This window comes from Gymnoscopelus microlampas, assembly GCF_963454915.1.
Source record: "Gymnoscopelus microlampas genome assembly, chromosome: 7".
NCBI classification, from domain to species: domain Eukaryota; kingdom Metazoa; phylum Chordata; class Actinopteri; order Myctophiformes; family Myctophidae; genus Gymnoscopelus; species Gymnoscopelus microlampas.
The window spans coordinates 52254019-52276518 of NC_139944.1; the positions used below are offsets into that span (position 1 = coordinate 52254019).

Consider the following 22500-nt stretch of genomic DNA (forward strand, 5'->3'; position numbering starts at 1 on the left):
AGTTCTTAAAGGTTTCATACACCCCCAAACTAAACCCCACCCCCACCAAACACTCCCACATATACCCCAAACTCAACCCCACCCCCGGCAAAAAAAGTCCTCCCTCACATCCAAACATCTGTGGAAGGCATCACACCATGCAGGGAGCTCACTGCAGAGGAATGGAGGAGCACAGGAACCAATAAAACACTGGCTGCTCTAAATGTGCCGCTGGTTAAAAATCTGCCATGCAGGGGTACAGTACAGCAGGCCAGGCCAGGCCAGGCCAGGCCAGACCAGGCAAAGCCAGGTCAGGAAGGGCAAGGCCAGGCCAGGGTGAGAGAGGTGGAGTCGCTGGAATGAGTCGCTAAAATTGGGTTATCGGCATCGGACCCAAAAATCTCACATCGGTCGGGCTATAGTCGCTATACTGCATATTTCAGTGTTAGCATTGATACGGTTAGAGAGAGAGAGAGAGAGAGAGAGAGAGAGAGAGAGAGAGAGAGCAAGCGAGAGAGAGCGAGAGAGACAGCGCACAGTGCATGGATTTAACAAACTTAAACCCCTGTGGTCTTAGAGAACTCGTCTTGAGTTACAACTGTAATTTGAACACGTTTTCGCCAACACCAAAAATGTCTTCAGGCAAAAATAGCCGTTCTACAAGCTCACAATGCGATGCATTGTGAGCTTGTAGATCGGCTATTTTTGGCTAATGTTCCCACCAGAATATTATAGACGCTAGGGTTCAAGTGGCTAAGAAGGGACAAAGTACTCAGCAGCTCTAGTGCCAGCCAAGCACTTGCATGGCTGACTTGCCTTTTAACAGCACATGACCTCATAAGGAGATTTAAGGCCAATGGCAGCGCTTAAGCCGCCGTGCTGTAACCTTCTGTGAGAGAGAGAGGGAAGCTAGCTAGTAGCGCTCACTACATCCTACTTACATCCTAATGTGAGAGAGAGGGAAGCTAGCTAGTAGCGCTCACTACATCCTACTTACATCCTACTGTGAGAGAGAGGGAAGCTAGCTAGTAGCGCTCACTACACCCTACTTACATCCTACTGTGAGAGAGAGGGGGCCGCTAGCTAGCAGCGCTCACTACATCCTACTTACATCCTACTGTGAGAGAGAGAGGGCAGCTAGCTAGTAGCGCTTACTACACCCTACTTACATCCTACTGTGAGAGAGAGGGCAGCTAGCTAGTAGCGCTCACTACACCCTACTTACATCCTACTGTGAGAGAGAGGGGGCCGCTAGCTAGCAGCGCTCACTACATCCTACTTACATCCTACTGTGAGAGAGAGAGGGCAGCTAGCTAGTAGCGCTTACTACACCCTACTTACATCCTACTGTGAGAGAGAGGGCAGCTAGCTAGTAGCGCTCACTACACCCTACTTACATCCTACTGTGAGAGAGAGGGGGCAGCTAGCTAGTAGCGCTTACTACACCCTACTTACATCCTACTGTGAGAGAGAGAGGGCAGCTAGCTAGTAGCGCTTACTACACCCTACTTACATCCTACTGTGAGAGAGAGGGCAGCTAGCTAGTAGCGCTCACTACACCCTACTTACATCCTACTGTGAGAGAGAGGGGGCAGCTAGCTAGTAGCGCTTACTACCTCCTATAGTTACATCCTACTGTGAGTGAGTGGGCAGCTAGCTAGTAGCGCTTACTACCTCCTACTTACATGCTAGCCTGGCATGACCAATCTCTGTGTGGAACTTGAATTTCCAAGGGGCGAATAAAAAAAATGCCTTTGGTGATGAACCCGCCCCATATTTGCATACTGGGCCCTGATTGGTGCCTCACTACTTCGGAGGGAGTGAAATCCAATCACAACTGAGCGGTGCCATACCAAATCTGCCAAGGTTTTTTTTTTTTTTGCAGTGGCAGATTCGTCTGGTTTCCAGGCTACTTACATCCTGCTGTGAGAGAGAGAGAGGGCAGCTACTGTAGCTACTCTGGTACAAGGAGAAAGCATTTGTTTTAGCTACCAGCGCCGTTCAGACATGCATTTCTACTGTAAAGACGGAGCCGGAGCGCCATGGGTGCCTCAAGCAGAAAATATAATATTTTTTGGAGAGGAACAACCGCCGATAAATCCTCCTGGCTGTGTTCTGACAACCCGGTCATTTACTACATGATTGCTTTGCTTCAGCTATAGGCTATTTGCGCTAACAGCGCATGATGACACAGCGTTTGAGCATTAAGCAAGCAGCATTAATGTTGCGGGCATCAACGCTAAACGACACTGAAACCCTTAAAGGTTTTCGCCCCCAAAATGACTTTTTCTATGGATTAGTCACCCCATGGAGACTTGAATTCATGGATTTTTTTTGTCGTATTCCCACAGTAAGCCAATAATTTGATGACCGGCAGCGGTTCCGGTAGGAGACACAAAGAGTCTCCTTTGTGTCTCCTACCGGAACTGCTGCCTACCGGTCCGCTGGTCATAATTATTGTCTTAGGCATGAGACAAAAACGAAAAAATATGCATGAATTCAAGTCTCCATGGGGTGACTAATCGATAGGAAAAAAATAGAGATGTAACGATATAGTAACTAAATCGAAAAATCGTTTTTAATTTTCAACGATCTACTATATCGTTATGAAAACAGCAAAATATCTATATTTTATCAATACTAAGTACTTGTGCGTTGTATTTAGCAAAAAGAAAAAAGAGAAAGAGGGGTTTATATCCACTATCTCCAGGTATTTATTTTTCACATAGAATTTTTTAGGTAAATAAATAGTTACTATATCGATTTTAAATCATTGAATCGAATCGTATCGTTCTAAATTAACCTGTCCTGTATCGTTCATGCATCGTATCGACAACCAAGTATCGTGATACGTATCGAATCGTTGTTAAAACGTATCGTTACACCCCTAGAAAAAAAGCAATTGTTTGGGAGAACTATCCCTTTAACTGCTCCCATTGAGCAGGTTGGTGCTGATTTCCTCCGCCGTCAGTGTGTGAATGTGTGTGTGTGTGTGTGTGTGTGTGTGTGTGTGTGTGTGTGTGTGTGTGTGTGTGTGTGTGTGTGTGTGTGTGTGTGTGTGTGTGTGTGTGTGTGTGTGTGTGTGTGTGAACGGGGTGAATGTGACATACAACACTGTCAAGCGCTTTGGTGAAAGGGCGCTAATGAAGTCCTTTTACCATTTGAACATTTTACTCAAGTAAAGAATCCTTTCCACCCACTGGTCATCTGGTCATCTGGTCCAACACACCGCTGCGTATCACCGCCTGGCCCTCCCGTCTGATGACCGCGCGCCGTTAAGCCCGGTCCGATGACCTCACGGTGTTAAGAAGGCTCCCTTTGTTTATAAAAGCTGATTATATTCTGGACGGCGCTGAACCTTACATGGCCCGTCAGGCCCGACGCTGTTTGTTTGGCCAACGTTGTTGCAACGGCTCGCACGGATAGCAGGAGCGGGGCGAGAGGGACGTGTGTAGAGTATAGCCAAAAACTATAGTGTTACCTTAGTAAGAAACTATCTGGTGAAACATCCTGCCCTCTTAATACATGAGGGGGCCACGTTTTGTCGATAACTTTTTTCATTTATTTTATTTAATATTATTATTGTCTTTTTTTCCCCAAAAAAAATATAAGAAATAAATGAATTGAAAAAACAAAAAATGATTTTGAAGTTACAATGGGTTTGTATAGGAAGGGGGCGTGTCTGATAAAATGAATATCAAATATCTAAATACTGAATCAAGCAACTTAAAAACTGTCTGGGGTGCTACCAAAAGCCTGAGTAGACGATAAAATGACCTATTTTTTTTTTAAGTGAAATATTCCTTTAAGTAAATGTAACTAATTTCTACCCAACTCTGCTAAAAATGAAAAAGTGGAAGAGAACGGGACAAAGGGAAAGTGATGGGAGAGAGAGAGAGAGAGAGAGAGAGAGAGAGAGAGAGAGAGCGAGAGAGAGAGGTTCACATCTGGGCAGATCGTTGTGGCATACTAAGGTCATGAATCACTTGCACAAACCACAAACGCATCATTTCCTGTATGTCGGCCGCAGCCATATCGGCTGCCTGCTGGCTCGTCCGCATGTTGACGGCAGGCGGCCAATCATGGCCTCCCTCCTGTTCTGTCTCTCCCTAACACACACACACACACACACACACACACACACACACACACACACACACACACACACACACACACACACACACACACACACACACACACACACACACACACACACACACACACACACACACACACACACACACACACACTAACACGCAAGCAAGCCAGCAGCCTCCGCAAATCATTATCAACCGACGTTGTGGAGCTGGGATGAGCGGCGAAGAAGACACACAGCGTGATACCTCACCACACCACACCACACCAGGAAGTACCAAGACCAATGGTGGAAAAAGTACTCAAATGTTTTACTTAAGTAAAAGTATCAATACTGCAATGTAGAACTACTCCGTTACAAGTAAAAGTCCGGAATTCAAAATGTACTTGAGTAAAAGTAAAATAATGGGTTTCAAAATGTACATAAAAGTAGTAAAAGTACTAAAATGTTTGAAAATAGCCGATCTACGAGCTCACAATGCGTCGCAGATCTGCACAGAATCTGGCAACACTGCATGTGACCCACCACAGTGGTTCCCATGAAGCGTCTTTTAGCTCAAAGACCCAAAAGAATAAATGTGGTGTTTCCCTGTGACCCAAGTTTAAGTTGGTCGGAGAGGCTTATCCCCGTTACGATGCGCTATTAGACCTCTGGGACATGGATTGCTGAGGTGGAATAAGCGCCACACCTACCATCATCTCCTCCCAGTACTTTACCGCACAACTTAGCCACACTGAAGACGTGCTATACTCATACGCTGAGTTGGCGGTTTCCCCCGGGATCGAACCCATGACCTTGTGATCCAAAAGGCGAAAGCTCTACAGACTGAGCTACCCGGACATTATGGGTTACATACATACATACATTATGAATTTACCACTCAATCCACATTTCAAAAGTAGTGAAAATATTTTGAAAAAGATTTAGAATGATTACATTTTGTTCCTGTTTTATTTATTTCGTTTTGAAAACGTATAACCTGGATGTTTACTCGCACAACCCATACAAACCGCTATCACGCTACACACTATCACCCCGATGGTCCATTCAGAATTAGTTTGAAAACACTCGCCGCATGCATGTGGCCTGGGTTCTTTCATGCCCATGAAAACGCATAAAAATACACACACAAGGCTCGAGCCAAAACAGGAAGTCTGTGGCATAGCGTAGAGAGGAAGTGGAGTCGCGTTTAATTGTTTCCTGGCCGGAGCAAATACGGCCCCGGACCTTTCATCAGTTTAGTCAGTCTGTCAGGCCTCCACTCCACTCTGCTCAACTCTGTGCCGCATGGCAGCCAGCTAGGTCTCCAACGGCCTTGTTATGCACACATGTGTGTGTTGCACACTGCCTTGTTGGTGTGTGTGTGTGTGTGTGTGTGTGTGTGTGTGTGTGTGTGTGTGTGTGTGTGTGTGTGTGTGTGTGTGTGTGTGTGTGTGTGTGTGTGTGTGTGTGTGTGTGTGTGTGTGTGTGTGTGTGTGTGTGAGTGTGTGTGTGTGTGTGTGTGTGTGTGTGTGCTCAAAGTATACATGGATTAAAGCAAAAATAAAATCTCATGAGTGAAAAAAATGATGTGACTTGTGAAAGGAAAGTATCTCACCACCACACACACTAACGCTGTTTCCTAAACAATTAACACAATATGTAGAATTATGATGTTTCAGTAACATTGTTCCTGCTGTTCTACATACTGTGCCAACCATGTGAAGGATTTTATGAAATATCCCGAGACCATCAGGGTTTTTTATGGAAGATACTTCTTCCAGATACACTTCAAATGCTCTAATCTTTAACAAAATAACCTAAAATATCGTCAAGCTCTTGAGAGCTTGTAGATCGTCTGTTTTGGCCGTGCAACATGCTTCCACAGAAGACATGCTGGCTTCTACTGAATTCAAATAACTGAATGAAAAGTGACTGAGAACTTTAATCTGTGAGTACAGAGAGTCCTGGTCAAATATTACTCAACTGCAAGTGAAAGTTGCTCTGTCAAATGTGTTTGACTGAGCTTATACGTGGTTTAATTCCTAATGTTACTCTTTTCCCTTCCTAGAAATGTAGTGTAGAGGCAAAAGTACAATATTTGTCTTTGAAATGTAGTGTAGAGTGAAAGTCACAAGTAACCACAAACACCCTACTCTACAAATACTCAAGTACAGTACAATCACTCAAAAATGTACTTAAGTACAGTATTCAAGTGGAGTGAAAGTCACAAGTATCCACAAACACCCCCCGCCCCCACAAATACTCAAGTAAAGTACAGACACAAAAAAAATTACTTAAGTACAGTTGTTAAACTGTGTGTGTGTGTGTGTACCACAGCAACGTGTGGGTGTGCATATGGCTGTGTGTGTGTGTGTGTGTGTGTGTGTGTGTGTGTGTGTGTGTGTGTGTGTGTGTGTGTGTGTGTGTGTGTGTGTGTGTGTGTGTGTGTGTGTGTGTGTGTGTGTGTGTGTGCGTGTGTGCGTGTGTGTGTGTGTGTGTGTGTGTGTGTGTGTGTGTGTGTGGAGGAGGACGAGGGGGGGGCGGGGTGGGCAGGCTTAGAGAATCCAGCTGAGGCCGTTGGAATTTCCTGCACATTCCTCTGGTCCCAAAATGTCAAACACACAGAACGCTAAAAGAGCTCTATAGCTAGGGTTGCACAATTATGGCACTAAATAATCATCTTTTTTTTTTCTTACCCCACTTAAGCCTGATTTATACTTGTCTGGTGGTGAAAATAGCATCGCTACAAGTTCACAACGTGTCGCACAGTGAGCTAGTACTGTAGATCTGCAATTTATGAATTAAAAAAGATTATAATACATGGATTTGGTCTATAATGACATGCCAGAAATAGCATCACCATGGTTGAGAGCGATTTGATATAAATTATTGACATCAGCCGTGTTGAACTCATTGCTCTGGTCCTACTCAACCAGTACAGTATCAGCAGGGGTGGAAAAAGTACTCACATATTTTAAATATGCAAAAGTATCAATACTGCAAAGTAGAAATACTCTGTTACAAGTAAAAGTCCGGGATTCAAAATGTACTTGTTTCTTACTAAGTAGGCTAGAAAAAAAATGTGTGTCAACATTTTTAGATGGGGGTCCGCGACCAAATACATATCATTTTGGGGGTCCTTGACATGGAAAGAGTTGGAGCACCACTGATATACAGTAGCAACATACTGTTAGGATTTAGAAAACATTTTTAGATATGTATTTGGCCGCGGACCCCCCATCTCAAAATGTGTTGTTCCAGGGACCCCCCAGAAGCAAAGATTTGAGTTAAAAATGTTCGCTTTAAATATATATATTCAAAGATTTGCACAAATTTTCACGATAAAAAAAAGGCAGATCTACAAGCTCATAGTGAGACACTCTCTTTCCGCGCTATGAGCTTGTATATGTCATATAAAACATGTGGGCCACATATATATATATATGGAACTGGTCACATTCGTAGAAGAATTTTCCGAAGCATTTTTGTCTGGGTTGTTACCTTGGGAATGTTCATCCACTGAGCCAAGAGGGAGGCTGATAGCTGGGCAATATGTGTGATTTATAGACCTGTGGTTCTCAAACTGGGGTACGGGGGACCCCCAAGGGGTCCTTGAAGGGATTCCAGGGGGGTCCCCAGGCAGCTAAATGGGGAACATCTACAAGCTTTGTGTTTATGACATGATGCACAGAATGTTGGGTCCCATTTTGATAGTCTTTGGTATGAGTTTGAGCCAGGGCTACCTTACAGTCTAAGAGCGGACACTCTAACCACAAGGCCACTGAGCTGGCTTAAAGGGGTCCATGGCACCGAATCTTTGGAAATGGGGAGTCTGTGGCCTAATGCGTATCATTTTGGGGTCCATGGCATGATAGCAGTGATTTAGACCAGGGGTCTTCAACAGGAGGTCCGGGACCCCTAGGGGATCCTCAGAGCTACTATAGGGGGTCCGCCAAATATTTGTGTGATATGATTTTGTTTTTTTACATTAACCACTTGAACCCTGGAATTCCTTTTCTGAGGAGAACATTAGCCGAAAATAGCAGATCTACAAGAGCTTGTTGATCTGCTATTTTTGGCAAAGAGGCTATAGGTGTAGAGGGAAAAAATGGCAGACTAAGTAAAAAAAATGTTTATGCAATATAGAGTAGGGGGTCCCTGCTTCATCTCTCTCTCAGCTAGGGGGTCCTTGGCCTGAAAACGTTGAAGACCCCTGATTTAGACATCAACAGGCCGGGGTGGCGGGACAGCATTCTGGGCTGTTCTCCTCCTGCTCACTCATCACAGTGAGCAGGAGAATGCAAGTGACGATGGATATTAATATTTAACCCATTCAATCAGGGAACATATATGTGTATGGCATATATGTGTCATTTTAGATTTTTAGCTATAGCCATTATTTTATACTTTGGGCTATTCAAAAAATAGCAGATCTACAAGCTGTGAGGTTGTAGATCTGACATTCTTTTTAAAAAATCATGAAAAATTTAGCAAATCTTTGAGCACACATGTTTTTTTTTAAAAACATTTTTTTACTCAAATCTTTGCTTCTGGGGATACAAATGTCTTCTAAATACTAACAGTTTAAAAACATTTTTTTTTAACTTTTATTGCTGTTATTGCTGCTGCTATTGCTATTGCATCAAGATGTTTCTAAAAGAAATAGCAGATCTACAAGCTCGTAGCTTGAGCTTGTAGATCTGCTATTTTAAATAGCCAAATAAATCTTAAAATGACACACAGATGCGTTTCCGGTCTTAATGGATTAATGTGCCACCAACCCACAACAGACACGATCAGTAACATTCATATTGGCAGGTGTTTAGGGCTCAGGATTCAACTATCCCAGTGCACGCAAGTATTCAAGTATTCAAGTATTCAAGTATTCAAGAATTCAAGTATTCAAGTATTCAAGATTTCAAGTATTCAAGTTGTCAAGTATTCAAGAATTCAAGTATTCAAGTATTCAAGTATTCAAGAATTCAAGTATTCAAGTATTCAAGTATTCAAGTATTCAAGTATTCAAGAATTCAAGTATCCAAGAATTCAAGAATTCAAGTATTCAAGTATTCAAGTATTCAAGTATTCAAGAATTCAAGTATTCAAGTATTCAAGTATTCAAGTATTCAACTATTCAAGAATTCAAGAATCCAAGAATTCAAGTATTCAAGTATTCAAGAATTAAAGTATTCAAGTATTCAAGTATTCAAGAATTCAAGTATTCAAGAATTCAAGAAAAGTATTCCAGTTGCACAAAAGGCGTGTTGAAATGGACACCCGCACGCACGCACGCACGCACGCACGCACGCACGCACGCACGCACGCACGCACGCACGCACGCACGCACACACACACACACACACACACACACACACACACACACACACACACACACACACACACACACACACACACACACACACACACACACACACACACACACACACACACACACACACACACACACACACACACACACACACACACACACACACATGATACTCGTCTGGCTAGTCGTCTGGTCTCTTTACTGGAAACAAAAAAAAAGTACATTTCGTCCCAACGTTACCCAACTTTTTAACCATGGAAAAACACACCCGGCTGCCCGTAAAGGTTGTTATGGCGTTCAGATGACAACACGCTGACTCACCGGCAGCCTGTCCACATGCATAGAGCAACCATCCATCCAACACACATAGAAAAAACTAACAGCAGATATCCTGCACAGTCACTGCAAAAAGAAGAAGAAGAAAAACAACACAGTTTTATGCGTGTGTGCAAACGCACACGTACGCGCGTAGTACGCGTGTGCGTGTATGTGTGTGCAAGTACGCGTGTGCGCAGTGGTGGAAAGTAACTAAGTACATTTACTTAAGTACTGTACTTAAGTAAAATTTTGAGGTATTTGTACTGTACTTGAGTATTTCCAATTTACAATACTTTTACTTCTACTCCACTACATCTCAGAGGCAAATATTGTACTTTTACTCCACTACACTATTTGAAAACTTTAGTTACTAGTTACTTTTCAGATATAAATTATGATATTATAAAACATACATTAACCACTTTAGCCCTATTTTATACCTAGGCTATTTGAAAATAGCCGATCTACAAGCTCACAACGCGTCGCATCGCGACGCGTTGTGAGCTTGTAGATCTGCTATTTTCAAACATTTTAGTACTTTTACTTTTGGTACTTTAAGTATATTTTGATGCCAATACTTTTGTACTTTTACTCAAGTAAATTTAGAATTCTGGACTTTTACTTGTAACGGAGTATTTCTATAATGCAGTATTGATAGTTTTACTTTTTGTGTGTGCGCGTTTAGTACGCGCGCGTGTGTGTGTGTGTGTGTGTGTGTGCGTGTGTGTGTGTGATTACGTGTGTGCGCGTCCAATACGTGTGTGTGTGTGTGTATGTGTGTGTGAATATGTTTGTGCGAGTACGTGTGTATGTGTGTGTGCGAGTACGCGTGTGAACGTACGTGCACGCGTACGTGCTGAAACCGCTGCCAGTGAGCACAGATGTTGAGAGAATGATGTCATGCAGTATGTATGCAGAGAGCTGGCAGCGTTGCTATGCAGCGTATGGGTTTATACAGCAGTGCTTCTATAAAACCTTTTTTTCATGTCAAGGACCCCCAAATTCATATATTACATTTGGCCGCGGACCCCTCATCTGAAAATGTTTTGTGCCAGGGACCCCCCCACCCCAGAATAGAAGATTTGTATTCAAACATGCAAAAATAACCCCCAGGGGTCCTTGGGGGGGGGGGGATTCCAGGGGGTCCCAAGCTAAATGTGTTAACCCATTAAGACCTGAGGCCGATTCTAAAAACGCCAAACAGTTTTTTGAAAAAAAACAACAAAAAAAAACGATTTTTCAAAAATAGCAGATCTACAAGCTCATAGCGCGGCACTCGGTGCCGCGCTATGAGCTTGTATATCTGCTATTTTTGAATAGCCAAAGAAATCTAAAGTGACGCAGATGCGTTCCAGGTCATAATTTAGGTAATAATTTTAAACACTTTATCCATATTTTATACACTGGCTATTAAACAATAGCTGATCAACAAGCTCTTGTACATCTGCTCTCTTTGAATAATTTAGCATGTTTTAACACAAATCTTCTATTCTGGGGGTCCTCCTTGGCACGAAACATTTTCAGATGGGGGTCCGTGGCCAAATACATATGAATTTGGGGGTCCTTGACCATGAAAAAGTTTGAGAACCACTGGTGTTATAAATAGTGCACTTATGTATGTGAGGAAGCACCTTCCTCCCCCTCACACCACTAGGCCACTTGATCAGCAGATCAGGAGCTCCTAAAAAATCCCACGCACCCGCTTAAAGTTAAAAGGTGACCGTGGCTTTTCAGTCGCTGCTCCAAATGTGTGGAACAGCCTACCTCTACTTATTTGGTCTGCACCCTCCTTGGACATCTTAACCCATTAACCCATTAAGACCTGAGGCCGCATCTAAAAAAAATCTAAATCCTAAAAAAAAAAAGATCTGAAAAAAATATTTAAAATGAATTTTCACGATTTTTCAAAAATAGCAGATCTAGAAGCTCGTAGCGCAGCACTCGGTGCCGCGCTACGAGCTTGTATATCTGCTATTTTTGAATAGCCAAAGACATCTAAAGTGACACAGATGCGTTCCAGGTATCAATGGGTTAAGACCTGAAGCCGATTCTACATGTCTCCTAAATCCCAACAGTTTTCTGAAAAACGTATGTTTCTATATCAGTGGTGCTCAAACATTTTCATGTCAAGGACCCCCTCAATTATTTGGTCGCGGACCCCCATCAAAACATTTTGTTCCAGGGACCCCCAGAAGCAAAGATTTGAGTTAAAAATGTTCGCTTTACAACAATATATATTCAAAGGTTTGCACACATTTTCACGATTTTTCAAAAATAGCAGATATACAAGCTCATAGCGCAGCACCAAGTGCCGCGCTATGAGCTTGTATATCTGCTATTTTTGAATAGCCCAAAGTGTGTAAAATAATGCTTTTTAGCTCAAATCAAAAAATGACACAGTTCCAGGTCTTCATGGGTTAAAAGCAGACTCAAAATGCACCTGTTCTCCCAGGCCTTTTAACTAAACCTCCTGCAATTATATTATAGCAATTTTTCCTCCTGTTATGGTTTCATATATTTGATGCTTTTTTTGTTTTTTGTTTCTGGAGTTGTACGTTCTGTATTTGATGCTTTTTTTTTGTGTGTTCTAACCTTGATGTCTTATGTATACACATTTCATGCTGTACAGCACTTTGGTCGGTCTCTGGTTGTTTTTAAATGTGCTTTATAAATAAAAATGACTTTGACTTGACTATCCAAGGTGCATTACAATGTGCATTACATTCACCCATTCACACACACACACACACACACACACACACACACACACACACATTCATACACCAACAGCAGAGGAAACCATGGAAGGCACCAACCTGCTCATGGGGAGCAATTAGGGGTTCAGTGTCTTGTAGGCGTGTAACGATTTATCATAAATCGATTAAGATCGATTCAAACTGGTTCCAATTTAAATCGATTTAATACCAAATGTATCTCAATGCAAACAGCAGAGGTCGCGTAAAAAAGGAGAAGAAAATACAGGAGAGAATTGATAAAAAAAAAAGAATCAGTCATTTGCTACTGTATTGAAAAGAGGATAAGAGAAAACACGGTATTGTAAAAAGAAATAAAAGAGAAGAAAATACTGGATTTGTGTAAGAGAAAATTGTTGTGTTTTAAAAAAAAAATTAAACATATCGTATCGTGAACCTAGTATCGTGATTCAAATCGTATTGTGAGTTGAGCGAATCGTTACACGCCTAATGTCTTGATCAAAGACACTTCGAATCGAACTCTGGGGGGAGCCCGGGATCGAACCGATGACTGCCGATGAATGTTGTTGGTGGACTTACGGTGGAGGCTGAGGGATATGTTGATCACCCTCTCGTCGGTGAAGCTCTTCAGGTTGGGGATCTTGGCACACTTGAGGTGCGTGGAGGACGGGGCGTCGCCCACGTGGATCCAGCAGACCATCTCCTGGTCGTACAGGAAGTCCATGGCGGTGGTCTGCTTGGTGCTGGTGGAGGGCAGGCTGTGGACCGTGGCGCCGCTCAGCGACGTGGCCTGGATGTTCTGGGAGTTGGCGATCAGCAGCACCGGCAGGCGCTCCACGGGTACTGAGGAGGGGGAATGAGGAGGAACCAGTGTTGGTGTGGGCACGTTACTTATAAAGGGTTCATGACATTCAATTTCTTTTTGTCTCCGCCAAGCCGAATTTTTTCCTTTTTTTTGTTTTGTTTTATGACCTCAATTACACCCCAAAAAACCTGAACTTTGAACATTCAGTGGATTTTCTGTGGTCTGGGGTTTTCTGAATAATTAGGCAAAAAAAAGGGCTGGGATTGGCCCCTGGACTTTAACGTCATAGTCCATTGATCCCGCCTACTCTCCTCCCCGCCCCTCCCTTATCCTTTCCTTTGGGGGGGGGGGGGGGGGGGGGGGGGCGATGATTGACAGGCAAAATCGCTCAACAGCGACACCCGCAGGCAAAGATTTATTTTTTATAGAAACCTCTTATCTCAAAAAGGACAAAACCAAAACCCAAAAGTTTTGGGTCTGAGAGTCTAAATCTCATCAAATGGTGGTTCTGCGGCTCAAATGCCCAATACATAATGGACCTTGATGTGAAAAGGGCTGAAAACAGGCTGGTTCTTACCATTCTTGGCCTTGCAGGAGCGGTTGTCTGGCTGTGGCAGGTATCCCTCCACACAGGAGCACATGTAGGAGCCCTCCGTGTTGGTACAGGACTGACTGCAGGTCCCGTACACGCCACACTCGTCGAAGTCTGAAACAAACACACCCAGGGTCACCATATTAACTCACTTAACTGCATTGCCTGTTTCTCATCACAATGGTTTTCAGATTCAACAAGTGTCTGTCTTCATGATGATAGTCAGGTGTGTGTGTGGGGGGGAACATGAAGCCATCGTAATCACACAGGTGCACACAATCATTGTTTCATAACGTCACCTTGCTAAACTACTGGCCTAAGTCATTTTTTGGGGAAAATTATATTTTTGCCTAAGTCAGCTCCTCATGACACTGGCCACCTCTGGTAAAATCGCCCATATCCTAATTGAACAGGATCATGCTGTTCACTCCCCTTTTTGTGACTTAGGCCAAAAAATAGGCCTTTTTTTGGCTTAAAGGGTCTACACCATGAATTTTAACTTTTTCTTCATTTTTGTGTGTTTTTGGTCTCCCCCACCTCTCTTCTGTTCCAACAAATACCCGACTTCGAGCATGCAGGCTTTCATAGGCTATCTGTGGTTTTTATGTAAATTGGTCTGAAAACAGTCCGTCAGATTTGTTCCCCCTGCCTACGTCACGTCAGGGAACAATTCCTCCCGTTTTTCAGTTCTAACAAAAAAAACAAAATCCTAAACAATTTTTATTTTATTTTACTTTTTCCACACAGAACCAGGACATAACATGCATACAAACTGGCTCAATAGCGCCCCGTGCCAAACAGGACAATGTGGTATTGCAGGTGAAAGTGCTTTATAAGCCAGAGAGAAGTTAGTTGGAATGAGTATATCTGAGGCTTGATTTAGGCTCAAACCTTTTGAAAAACGTTTGAGGGACATAAACAATATGATATCAAATATTATTATTTTTTTTTAAATTCATGGTGTAGCTCCTTTAAGTCACATGGTTTTGTGACTTAAGCCAAATTATTTACTGATTTAGGCCATTTTGTAATTTGTTTTGCTTTTTGTTTTGGCCTAAGTCAGATTTAATCCTATTTAAACCTATTTAAATCTCTTATGTTACATAACTGACAGACAGTGTTATTTCTATTTAAATAGTCATAATTTGTTATAAACATTTTGGGTGAAATGATTAAGAAATATCACATAGTTTTGTTTTGGATCAGTTTTTTATTTTTCCTGAAAAACTGGGGGAAAAAATGACTTAGTTTAGCAAGGCGACGATATTAAGGGCTTGTTGATGTAATGATGTATTGTGTTTACGTTTGACAGGAAGTAATTAAGATTGGACTTTTAGGGACTTTTCAGCTTAACGACACATATCACTTGTTTTGGAGCAACGAAATTGCAAAATGTGAAGTCACTTGGCTGAGGTTAGGAGATCCAAGACTATTTATACTGTGCAAAGATAAACGAGCTCACTCACTCACTCACTCACTCACTCACTCACTCACTCACTCACTCACTCACTCTCACTTGTTTAATCTGTATCCTGACCAGTGTTGGGAAGTAACTAAAGTAATATGTAACTTAAAGTAATATTATTACCTTTTCCCAGTAACTAGTAACGTAACTAATTACTTTCACGTTTTGAGTAATAATATTACCTTTACTTTTTTTCAAAAAGTAATTTATTACTTTTTTTCACGAGCCTCGGTGGTACTCTGGGTTTGAGTGTGTTTATTTGATCCTGTGTTGTTTTTGGTCCATTGATATAATGGTAGACTGGTTGGGATCGAGTTGCTATGCAGGCTGCTTGCTGATCCGGTCTAGAGTGGATACGGAAACGTTGCGCACTTGTCTGTGTGAATTATGAGCTGCGGAAGGGCGGGCCGCCAAATGGTTTTCATTTAGTTATGAATTCATACACAGTAAAAGTCTAAAGGTTGTTACACACCGGGGCGATTTTTTCGTGCGAATAATGCGTTTTTTTAAAAAAAAACCTTATAAAGTCAATGGCTCCGTACATGGAGCGAAAAAGCAAAAAAGCGAAGCGAAAAAGCGTCTTTTAATTATTCGGAACGAGTCCGAATTTTGCGTATATTCGCTATATTCGCCGGTGTGTAACAACCTTTAGTGTTAATATAATTCAAATGAGTGTACAATGAGGATTTTACAATGTAGGCTGCAGAAAAGAGAGAAAAACTGCTAATGTTGAAAATGCAAAGTCAGACTTTTGGGGAGAAAGGATGCAATTACTGGGGGCGAGAAAAAAAAGTAACTAAAGTAATAAGTAACTAAGTACTTTTGGCAGGGAGTAATAAGTAAAGTAACTACATTACTTTTTAAACAAGTAATATGTAATAAGTAACATATTACTATGTTTTAGTAACTATCCCAACACTGATCCTGACTGAGTTCTCTATCCTGATGAAATAAAATTGATATCCGGACTTGAAAATGCCTTTTCTGTTTATTAAAGAGCTGGAGAGACTCCTGTTACTGATCAAACACTATAGCAATGAGTACTATCAGAAAATAGAGCTATTTAACACTTATTTTAACACAGAAATATCACATACCCTACCTTTAATAGACTTCAGCTCGCGACTTGCACGCTTCCAGGTTTGTTAATGTAATGACTCTAATATACGCAGCCATTCGGCCAGGGTTGTAATTAGTCATTCAGTTCAAATGACTTTGGGGTGTCCTTTGTCACTGTTTATTTACACTTACGTTAAATTTGACCTCTGCAGTCACCCATCCTATAACCACTAGGAGCAGTGATGTAATTTACCCATCCTATAACCACTAGGAGCAGTGATGTCATTTACCCATCCTATAATCACTAGGAGCAGTGATGTCATTTACCCATCCTATAATCACTAGGAGCAGTGATGTCATTTACCCATCCTATAACCACTAGGAGCAGTGATGTCATTTGCCCATCCTATAATCACTAGGAGCAGTGATGTCATTCACCCATCCTATAACCACTAGGAGCAGTGATGTAATTTACCCATCCTATAACCACTAGGAGCAGTGATGTCATTTACCCATCCTATAATCACTAGGAGCAGTGATGTCATTTACCCATCCTATAATCACTAGGAGCAGTGATGTCATTTACCCATCCTATAATCACTAGGAGCAGTGATGTCATTCACCCATCCTATAATCACTCGGAGCAGTGATGTCATTTACCCATCCTATAATCACTCGGAGCAGTGATCTCATTCACCCATCCTATAATCACTATGAGCAGTGATGTCATTTACCCATCCTATAATCACTAGGAGCAGTGATGTCATTTACCCATCCTATAATCACTAAGAGCAGTGATGTCATTTACCCATCCTATATTCACTAGGAGCAGTGATGTCATTTACCCATCCTATATTCACTAGGAGCAGTGATGTCATTAACCCATCCTATATTCACTAGGAGCAGTGAGCAGCCATTGTACAGCGCCCGGGGAGCAATTAGGGGTTAAGAGTCTTGCTCAGGGACACATTGCTGGCCTGGTCTAGAATCCTACCCGGGACAACCAGGGCCTCTGGCCTGTCTTCCCAGGCGGGCGGCTCACTAAACCACTCAGCTATGGCCGTAATCATTGAAAGAGGAGAAGCAATTCCCTCGACGGAGGAGGAACTCACCTTTGCATGTTTTTCCATCCTGACTGATCTCGAAGCCCGCCTTGCAGTAACAAGCGGGCCCTGTAGGGGTCACCGCGCAGTCGTCCTGACAACCCGAGTGGTGCAGGGTGCAGTTGTCAGCGAACTCTGAAAGGAGGAGAAGGAGAAGCAAAGCAAAGGGATAAATTGTGGTCACTTCAAGGATCACAGGACAGGTAATAATGTGTGTGAATAGAACACAGAGAGCCTGGCCTTACAGAGAGGCAATGAAAAGCCCAGGACAAGCAGAGCCTTATAGCCCTTTAAGACCGGGAAAGCATCCGTGTCATTTTTAGATTTCTTTCGGCTATTCAAAAATAGCTCTACAAGCTCATAGCGTGGCACCATGCTATTTTTTTTTTTTTATTGTGATTTTTTTTTGGAAAATCTTTGAATATGTATTTTTTTTACGTGAACATTTGTAAGATAAATCTTTGCTTCTGGGGGTCCCTGGATCAAAATATTTTCAGATGGGGGTCCACGGCCAATTACATATCATTTTGGGGGTCCTTGACATGAAAAAGTTAAAAAGGAAAGGATTTAGAAGACATGTTGAATCCCCAGAAGCAAAGATTTGAGTTACAAATGTTTGCTTAAAAATGCAGATCTACAAGCTCATAGCGCGGCACTCGGTGCCGCGCTATGAGCTTGAAGATCTGCTATTTTTGAATAGCCGAAAGAAATAAAAAAAATGACACAGAGATGCGTTCTCGGTCTTAATGGGTTAATACTTGACGGTGTCGTTTCATTGGTCAAGGAGAAGTGATGAATCACACACAGACAAGGAGCAGCTCAACCGCTTAAGATTCAAGATTCCAGACTTTTATTGTTGCACCTTATATCTTATTATACGAGTAAACAAGAGTCCATTTATTTTGGTTTCTCGACATTTGCAGCAGCGATTATATAGATAGAACAAAGAATAATAAAGAATAGCAGTAATGCCAAGGTTATTTACTGATGTTTCTTTTTGATCATTTCTTCTGCATTGTAATTTTATTCTTATTTTTGTTTTTATTTTACTTTTTTTATCTAAAATATATATCCATGAATTCAAGTCTCCATGGGGAGACTAATCGATAGAAAACATTAAAATAAATTTGGGTGAACTATCCCTTTAACATACTCTTACCATGCAGATTGGACAAATTCACATTTTATTAATTTAAAGTGACATAGTGCTGCTTTAATGAGATGATTCACAAACAGATTAATGACACACTGTAGCCAGAGATAGTTTAAGGTCTTTGTGTGTTGATTGTTCACTGTGTGTTCGACTTGTTTTTCACAGCTTGGGGGCTTCAGAGCGGCCCGGCGGGGGCCCGGCGGGGGCCCAGCCAGATAAATGGGCCACAGATGTCTGGTTGCCACGGGCGTTTATTTATTCTAGCAATTTCATGGTCAGCGTGACGACCAGAATGTCACACAATTAACTGTGAGCGATGTTAAGATGGCTGCATTAGCACCTGGATCATTTAGTTTAGCTATAAACATTATTTTGTACTTTGGGCATTTAAAAAATAGCAGATCTAAAAGCACGTAGCGCGGCACCGAGTGCCGCGCTACGTGCTTGCAGATCTGCTATTTATTTATTTTTTAAATTGTGAAAATGTGTGCAAATCTTTGAATATATGTATTTTTAAAGCGAACATTTGTAACCCAAATCTTTTGCTTCTGGGGGGTTCTACAAATGTATTATAAATCCTAACAGTTTTTTGAAACACTCATGTGATTGACTGATTGCTTGTAGATCTGCTATTTTCAAATAGCCTAGGTATAAAATAGGGCTAAAGTGGTTAATGTATGTTTTATAATGTTTGACGCCATAAGACACCATCGCGGGAGCGTTTTTTTTACGTCGCGAGTGAACGTAACAGTTTCAGAAAGTGAACGAGCTCGTTCACGTTCGTGGCAAATTAACTAGTTCTTTTGAACGAATCGATCATGAACGACACATCACTAGCGGAAACTTCCCACTTGCCACGCGGAAGCTGGTGCGCGCCTGAGATACAGACGCCTCAGAGCCGGGAGGAGGCGTCCAGACGCGTTGCTAGGTCTCTACTAGGTTGGGGGCTTAGCCCCCCAGGCAACGGACACATGCACGCGTGCGCAGCGCGCGTGCATGTGTCCCTCCCGCACGCGCGCGCGCGCGAGCGAAGGTCTCTACTAGGTTGGGGGCTTAGCCCCCCAGGCAACGGACACATGCATGCGGATTTCGGTCGGATTTGGGTACTTTTCCCCCCGTTTCTGTTACTTTATTTCGGTTTTAGGGTTAGGGGTAGGGTTAGGTTAGGGTTATAGATATATAATACAAAAAAAAAAAAAAATATATATATATATATATATATATATATATTTTTTTTTTTTATTGGTGGCTTTGGATAAAACATTGGTGGCTATAGCCACCGAAGCCCCCGCGTAACGACGCCCCTGGAGGCGTCTACAGTACCTTTATATGTCTATGGCTCTTGACATTCTATGCTTCTATGTCTAGGTGTGTCCTGGCAGTCACCTGACTGTCTTCCATCCAGCAACCTGACTGGCTACTAACACCTGGCCGTGGCTGTGATCATTTCCCCTCAGCTAGTGCACGCATCTGTGCTCTCAGTATACTAGGTCAGTCGTAATTCTCCAGATCTGCTGATCTTTAGTTTGAGAACCTGTTCCTTTTCTGGCCTGCTCTAATTCGTGGTCTCTTCCCTCATAGCCAACCTGACTGCCTCCCACGCAGCTCCAACCTTTCGAAGACCAGGCCTGAAGTTTGACGACTAGGAGGACGTTTGTTATTCATCTTCTTGAGAAGCCTTGGACCTTAAGTTACCCCCAACTTTGGACTTGTTAAGTTGTACCTTGTTTGCCTCCTTCGGCTTGAGAAAGTTTTGAAGCCTTGTTATGTTCTGACTTTATTAAATTACACTTTAATTTTTGCACACAGCGTTTCCTTGGTCTCTGTCTGCACCTGGGTTCTCTGTCTTGCCTTGACACCCAAATTGATATGTATTTGGCCGCGGATCGCCATCTGAAAATATTTACCATCCATATATTTACCCCCCCCCCCCCCCCGGTACCCCCCCCCCAAGGACCCCTTTGAGAACTACTCACATTTCTGCCTCGCGCCTCTATCCCGTTTCTTTTCTATTTCTTCTCACACACATTTCTGATCACAACAGAAAACAGACACAAACTCTGTCCTGACCTTACAGTTGCAACAACAATATATTTAAATACAGTAATAATATACCCTAAAGGAATAAGCAGAGTCAAACTAAAGCACTTATACATCAATCCTTTGAGTGTGTATTTTCTTTATTTAATAGCCTATCATTATGTATAATAATGTATAAAGTCCAGTGACAGCTGTCATCTCAAATTGGGTGTGAACGAGAGAGAGAGAGAGAGAGAGAGAGAGAGAGAGAGAGAGAGAGAGAGAGAGAGAGAGAGAGAGAGAGAGAGAGAGAGAGAGAGAGAGAGAGAGAGAACATATATGCTGTGATTCTGTGTGCTTTGGTTCTGTGTACAATTTAGGCATTTAGCAGACACTCAATTATGGCACAAAAAAAAAGGTCAATATGCATGGGATCACACGTTACTCGTATATACTGCATACTGTAGCATGATTACCTATTGACTTTGGAAACGTGCAATTATTGAACATTTCTCTTTAATTTTATCCTTTACAGTTTTGGTCAGAAGGTCACTTCATATTAGAGTTATGAGATGATTAAACAAATTGGTCATATTTGCCTTGTGGTGCAGACACCACAGACAGCGTCATAAATCTTGCGTGGTTAGTTATTTGTTGTCCCTTCATTGGAACTTCCTCCTCAACAAACCAAAGTGTTTTCCAAACAGCTGAAGTGGACTTAACTTTCCTGTGTGTTGACCAAAGAGGGAAACTTTTACTGGTACAGAGTGAAGTGGCGTCCACATGCAGTACCATGGTCATCCTGACACAATGGACCCTTTGTACGACCACAATTAATAAATAGCCCAATGCTTAGAGCATTGGTTCTCAAACTTTTTCACATCAAGGACCCCCAAATTTACACTTATTATCCCACGGACCCCCATTTGAAAAGATATACCAGGGACCCCCATAAGAGAAGATTTGTTTTTACGGCTCTAGCAGTGATTCTCAACCATTTTAATGTCAAGGGACCCCCAGTTTGACATACCTTGGGGGGCTACTGACCCCCATTTAATAGAATTTCTATCTCTGGGACCCCCAATTTATGCACAAATGGAACCAAATGGACCCAAACACGTCCATTTGGTTCCATTTGTACACTCTCTGAGTTACAGACCCATAAGGGTCCATTTGGTTCCTTACTATCTATCATTTAGCTGGCGACCCCCTGGAACTCCCTCAAGGACCCCTTGGGCTCCCCGGACCCCACTTTGAGAACCACTGGCTTGGAGACAGTCCACGCACGCACGCTGTCTCACACACGCACGCACGCACGCACGCACGCACGCACGCACGCACGCACGCACGCACGCACACACACTTCAACCTATAGTCGCACAAAATTAAGCTGTGATGTTTCAGTCAGAGGTGACTCACTCTGCCTGGAAGAGACTGAATACAGTAATACTACTGTAGTATACCGTTAACACATTAAACGCCAAGAACGTAGTCCTACGGTCCATTAAATCCAACTGTTAAGCGCCGAGACCGTAGTGCTACGGTCCGGGTGCTTTTTTCTTTTTTTCGATGTTTTTTTTTTTTTTTTTTTTTTCTACACAGACCATTTACAGTGTAACACCACCGGAACGGAACTATTTGCGATCCGGTTTTGCCGTTCCCGTCGGCCTCCATTCTAAAGCGCACACAAAAACTAATTTTTTCCATTGTAGTTTTTTCTCCTCGGTCATCACTGTTTAACATAAACCGTTCTAACTACAACATGGATGCCCCGTTTGACACGTGGTCTGCACTGGCAGACACAGGGACATGTGCACGATGTTTACAAACAGTGCATCGCGCATTCTTAAGGATTTTAACGGGGTCTAAGGCGACGTGAAAAAAAC

The 22500-nt window shown here is 42.4% G+C and overlaps 1 protein-coding gene across 1 annotated transcript in view; it reads right to left on the bottom strand.

Moving 5' to 3' along the window:
• LOC311049173 (low-density lipoprotein receptor-related protein 1-like) overlaps window positions 1-22500 on the bottom strand; it is a 220935-nt gene that overhangs the window by 189858 nt on the left and 8577 nt on the right. The window contains exons 2-4 of the mRNA XM_084062652.1: window positions 17452-17577; window positions 13801-13929; window positions 12998-13261 (exon numbers count right to left, since the gene is read on the bottom strand). Coding sequence (XP_083918778.1) covers window positions 12998-13261; window positions 13801-13929; window positions 17452-17577 — 519 coding nt within the window. The remainder of the gene's footprint in view (window positions 1-12997; window positions 13262-13800; window positions 13930-17451; window positions 17578-22500) is intronic.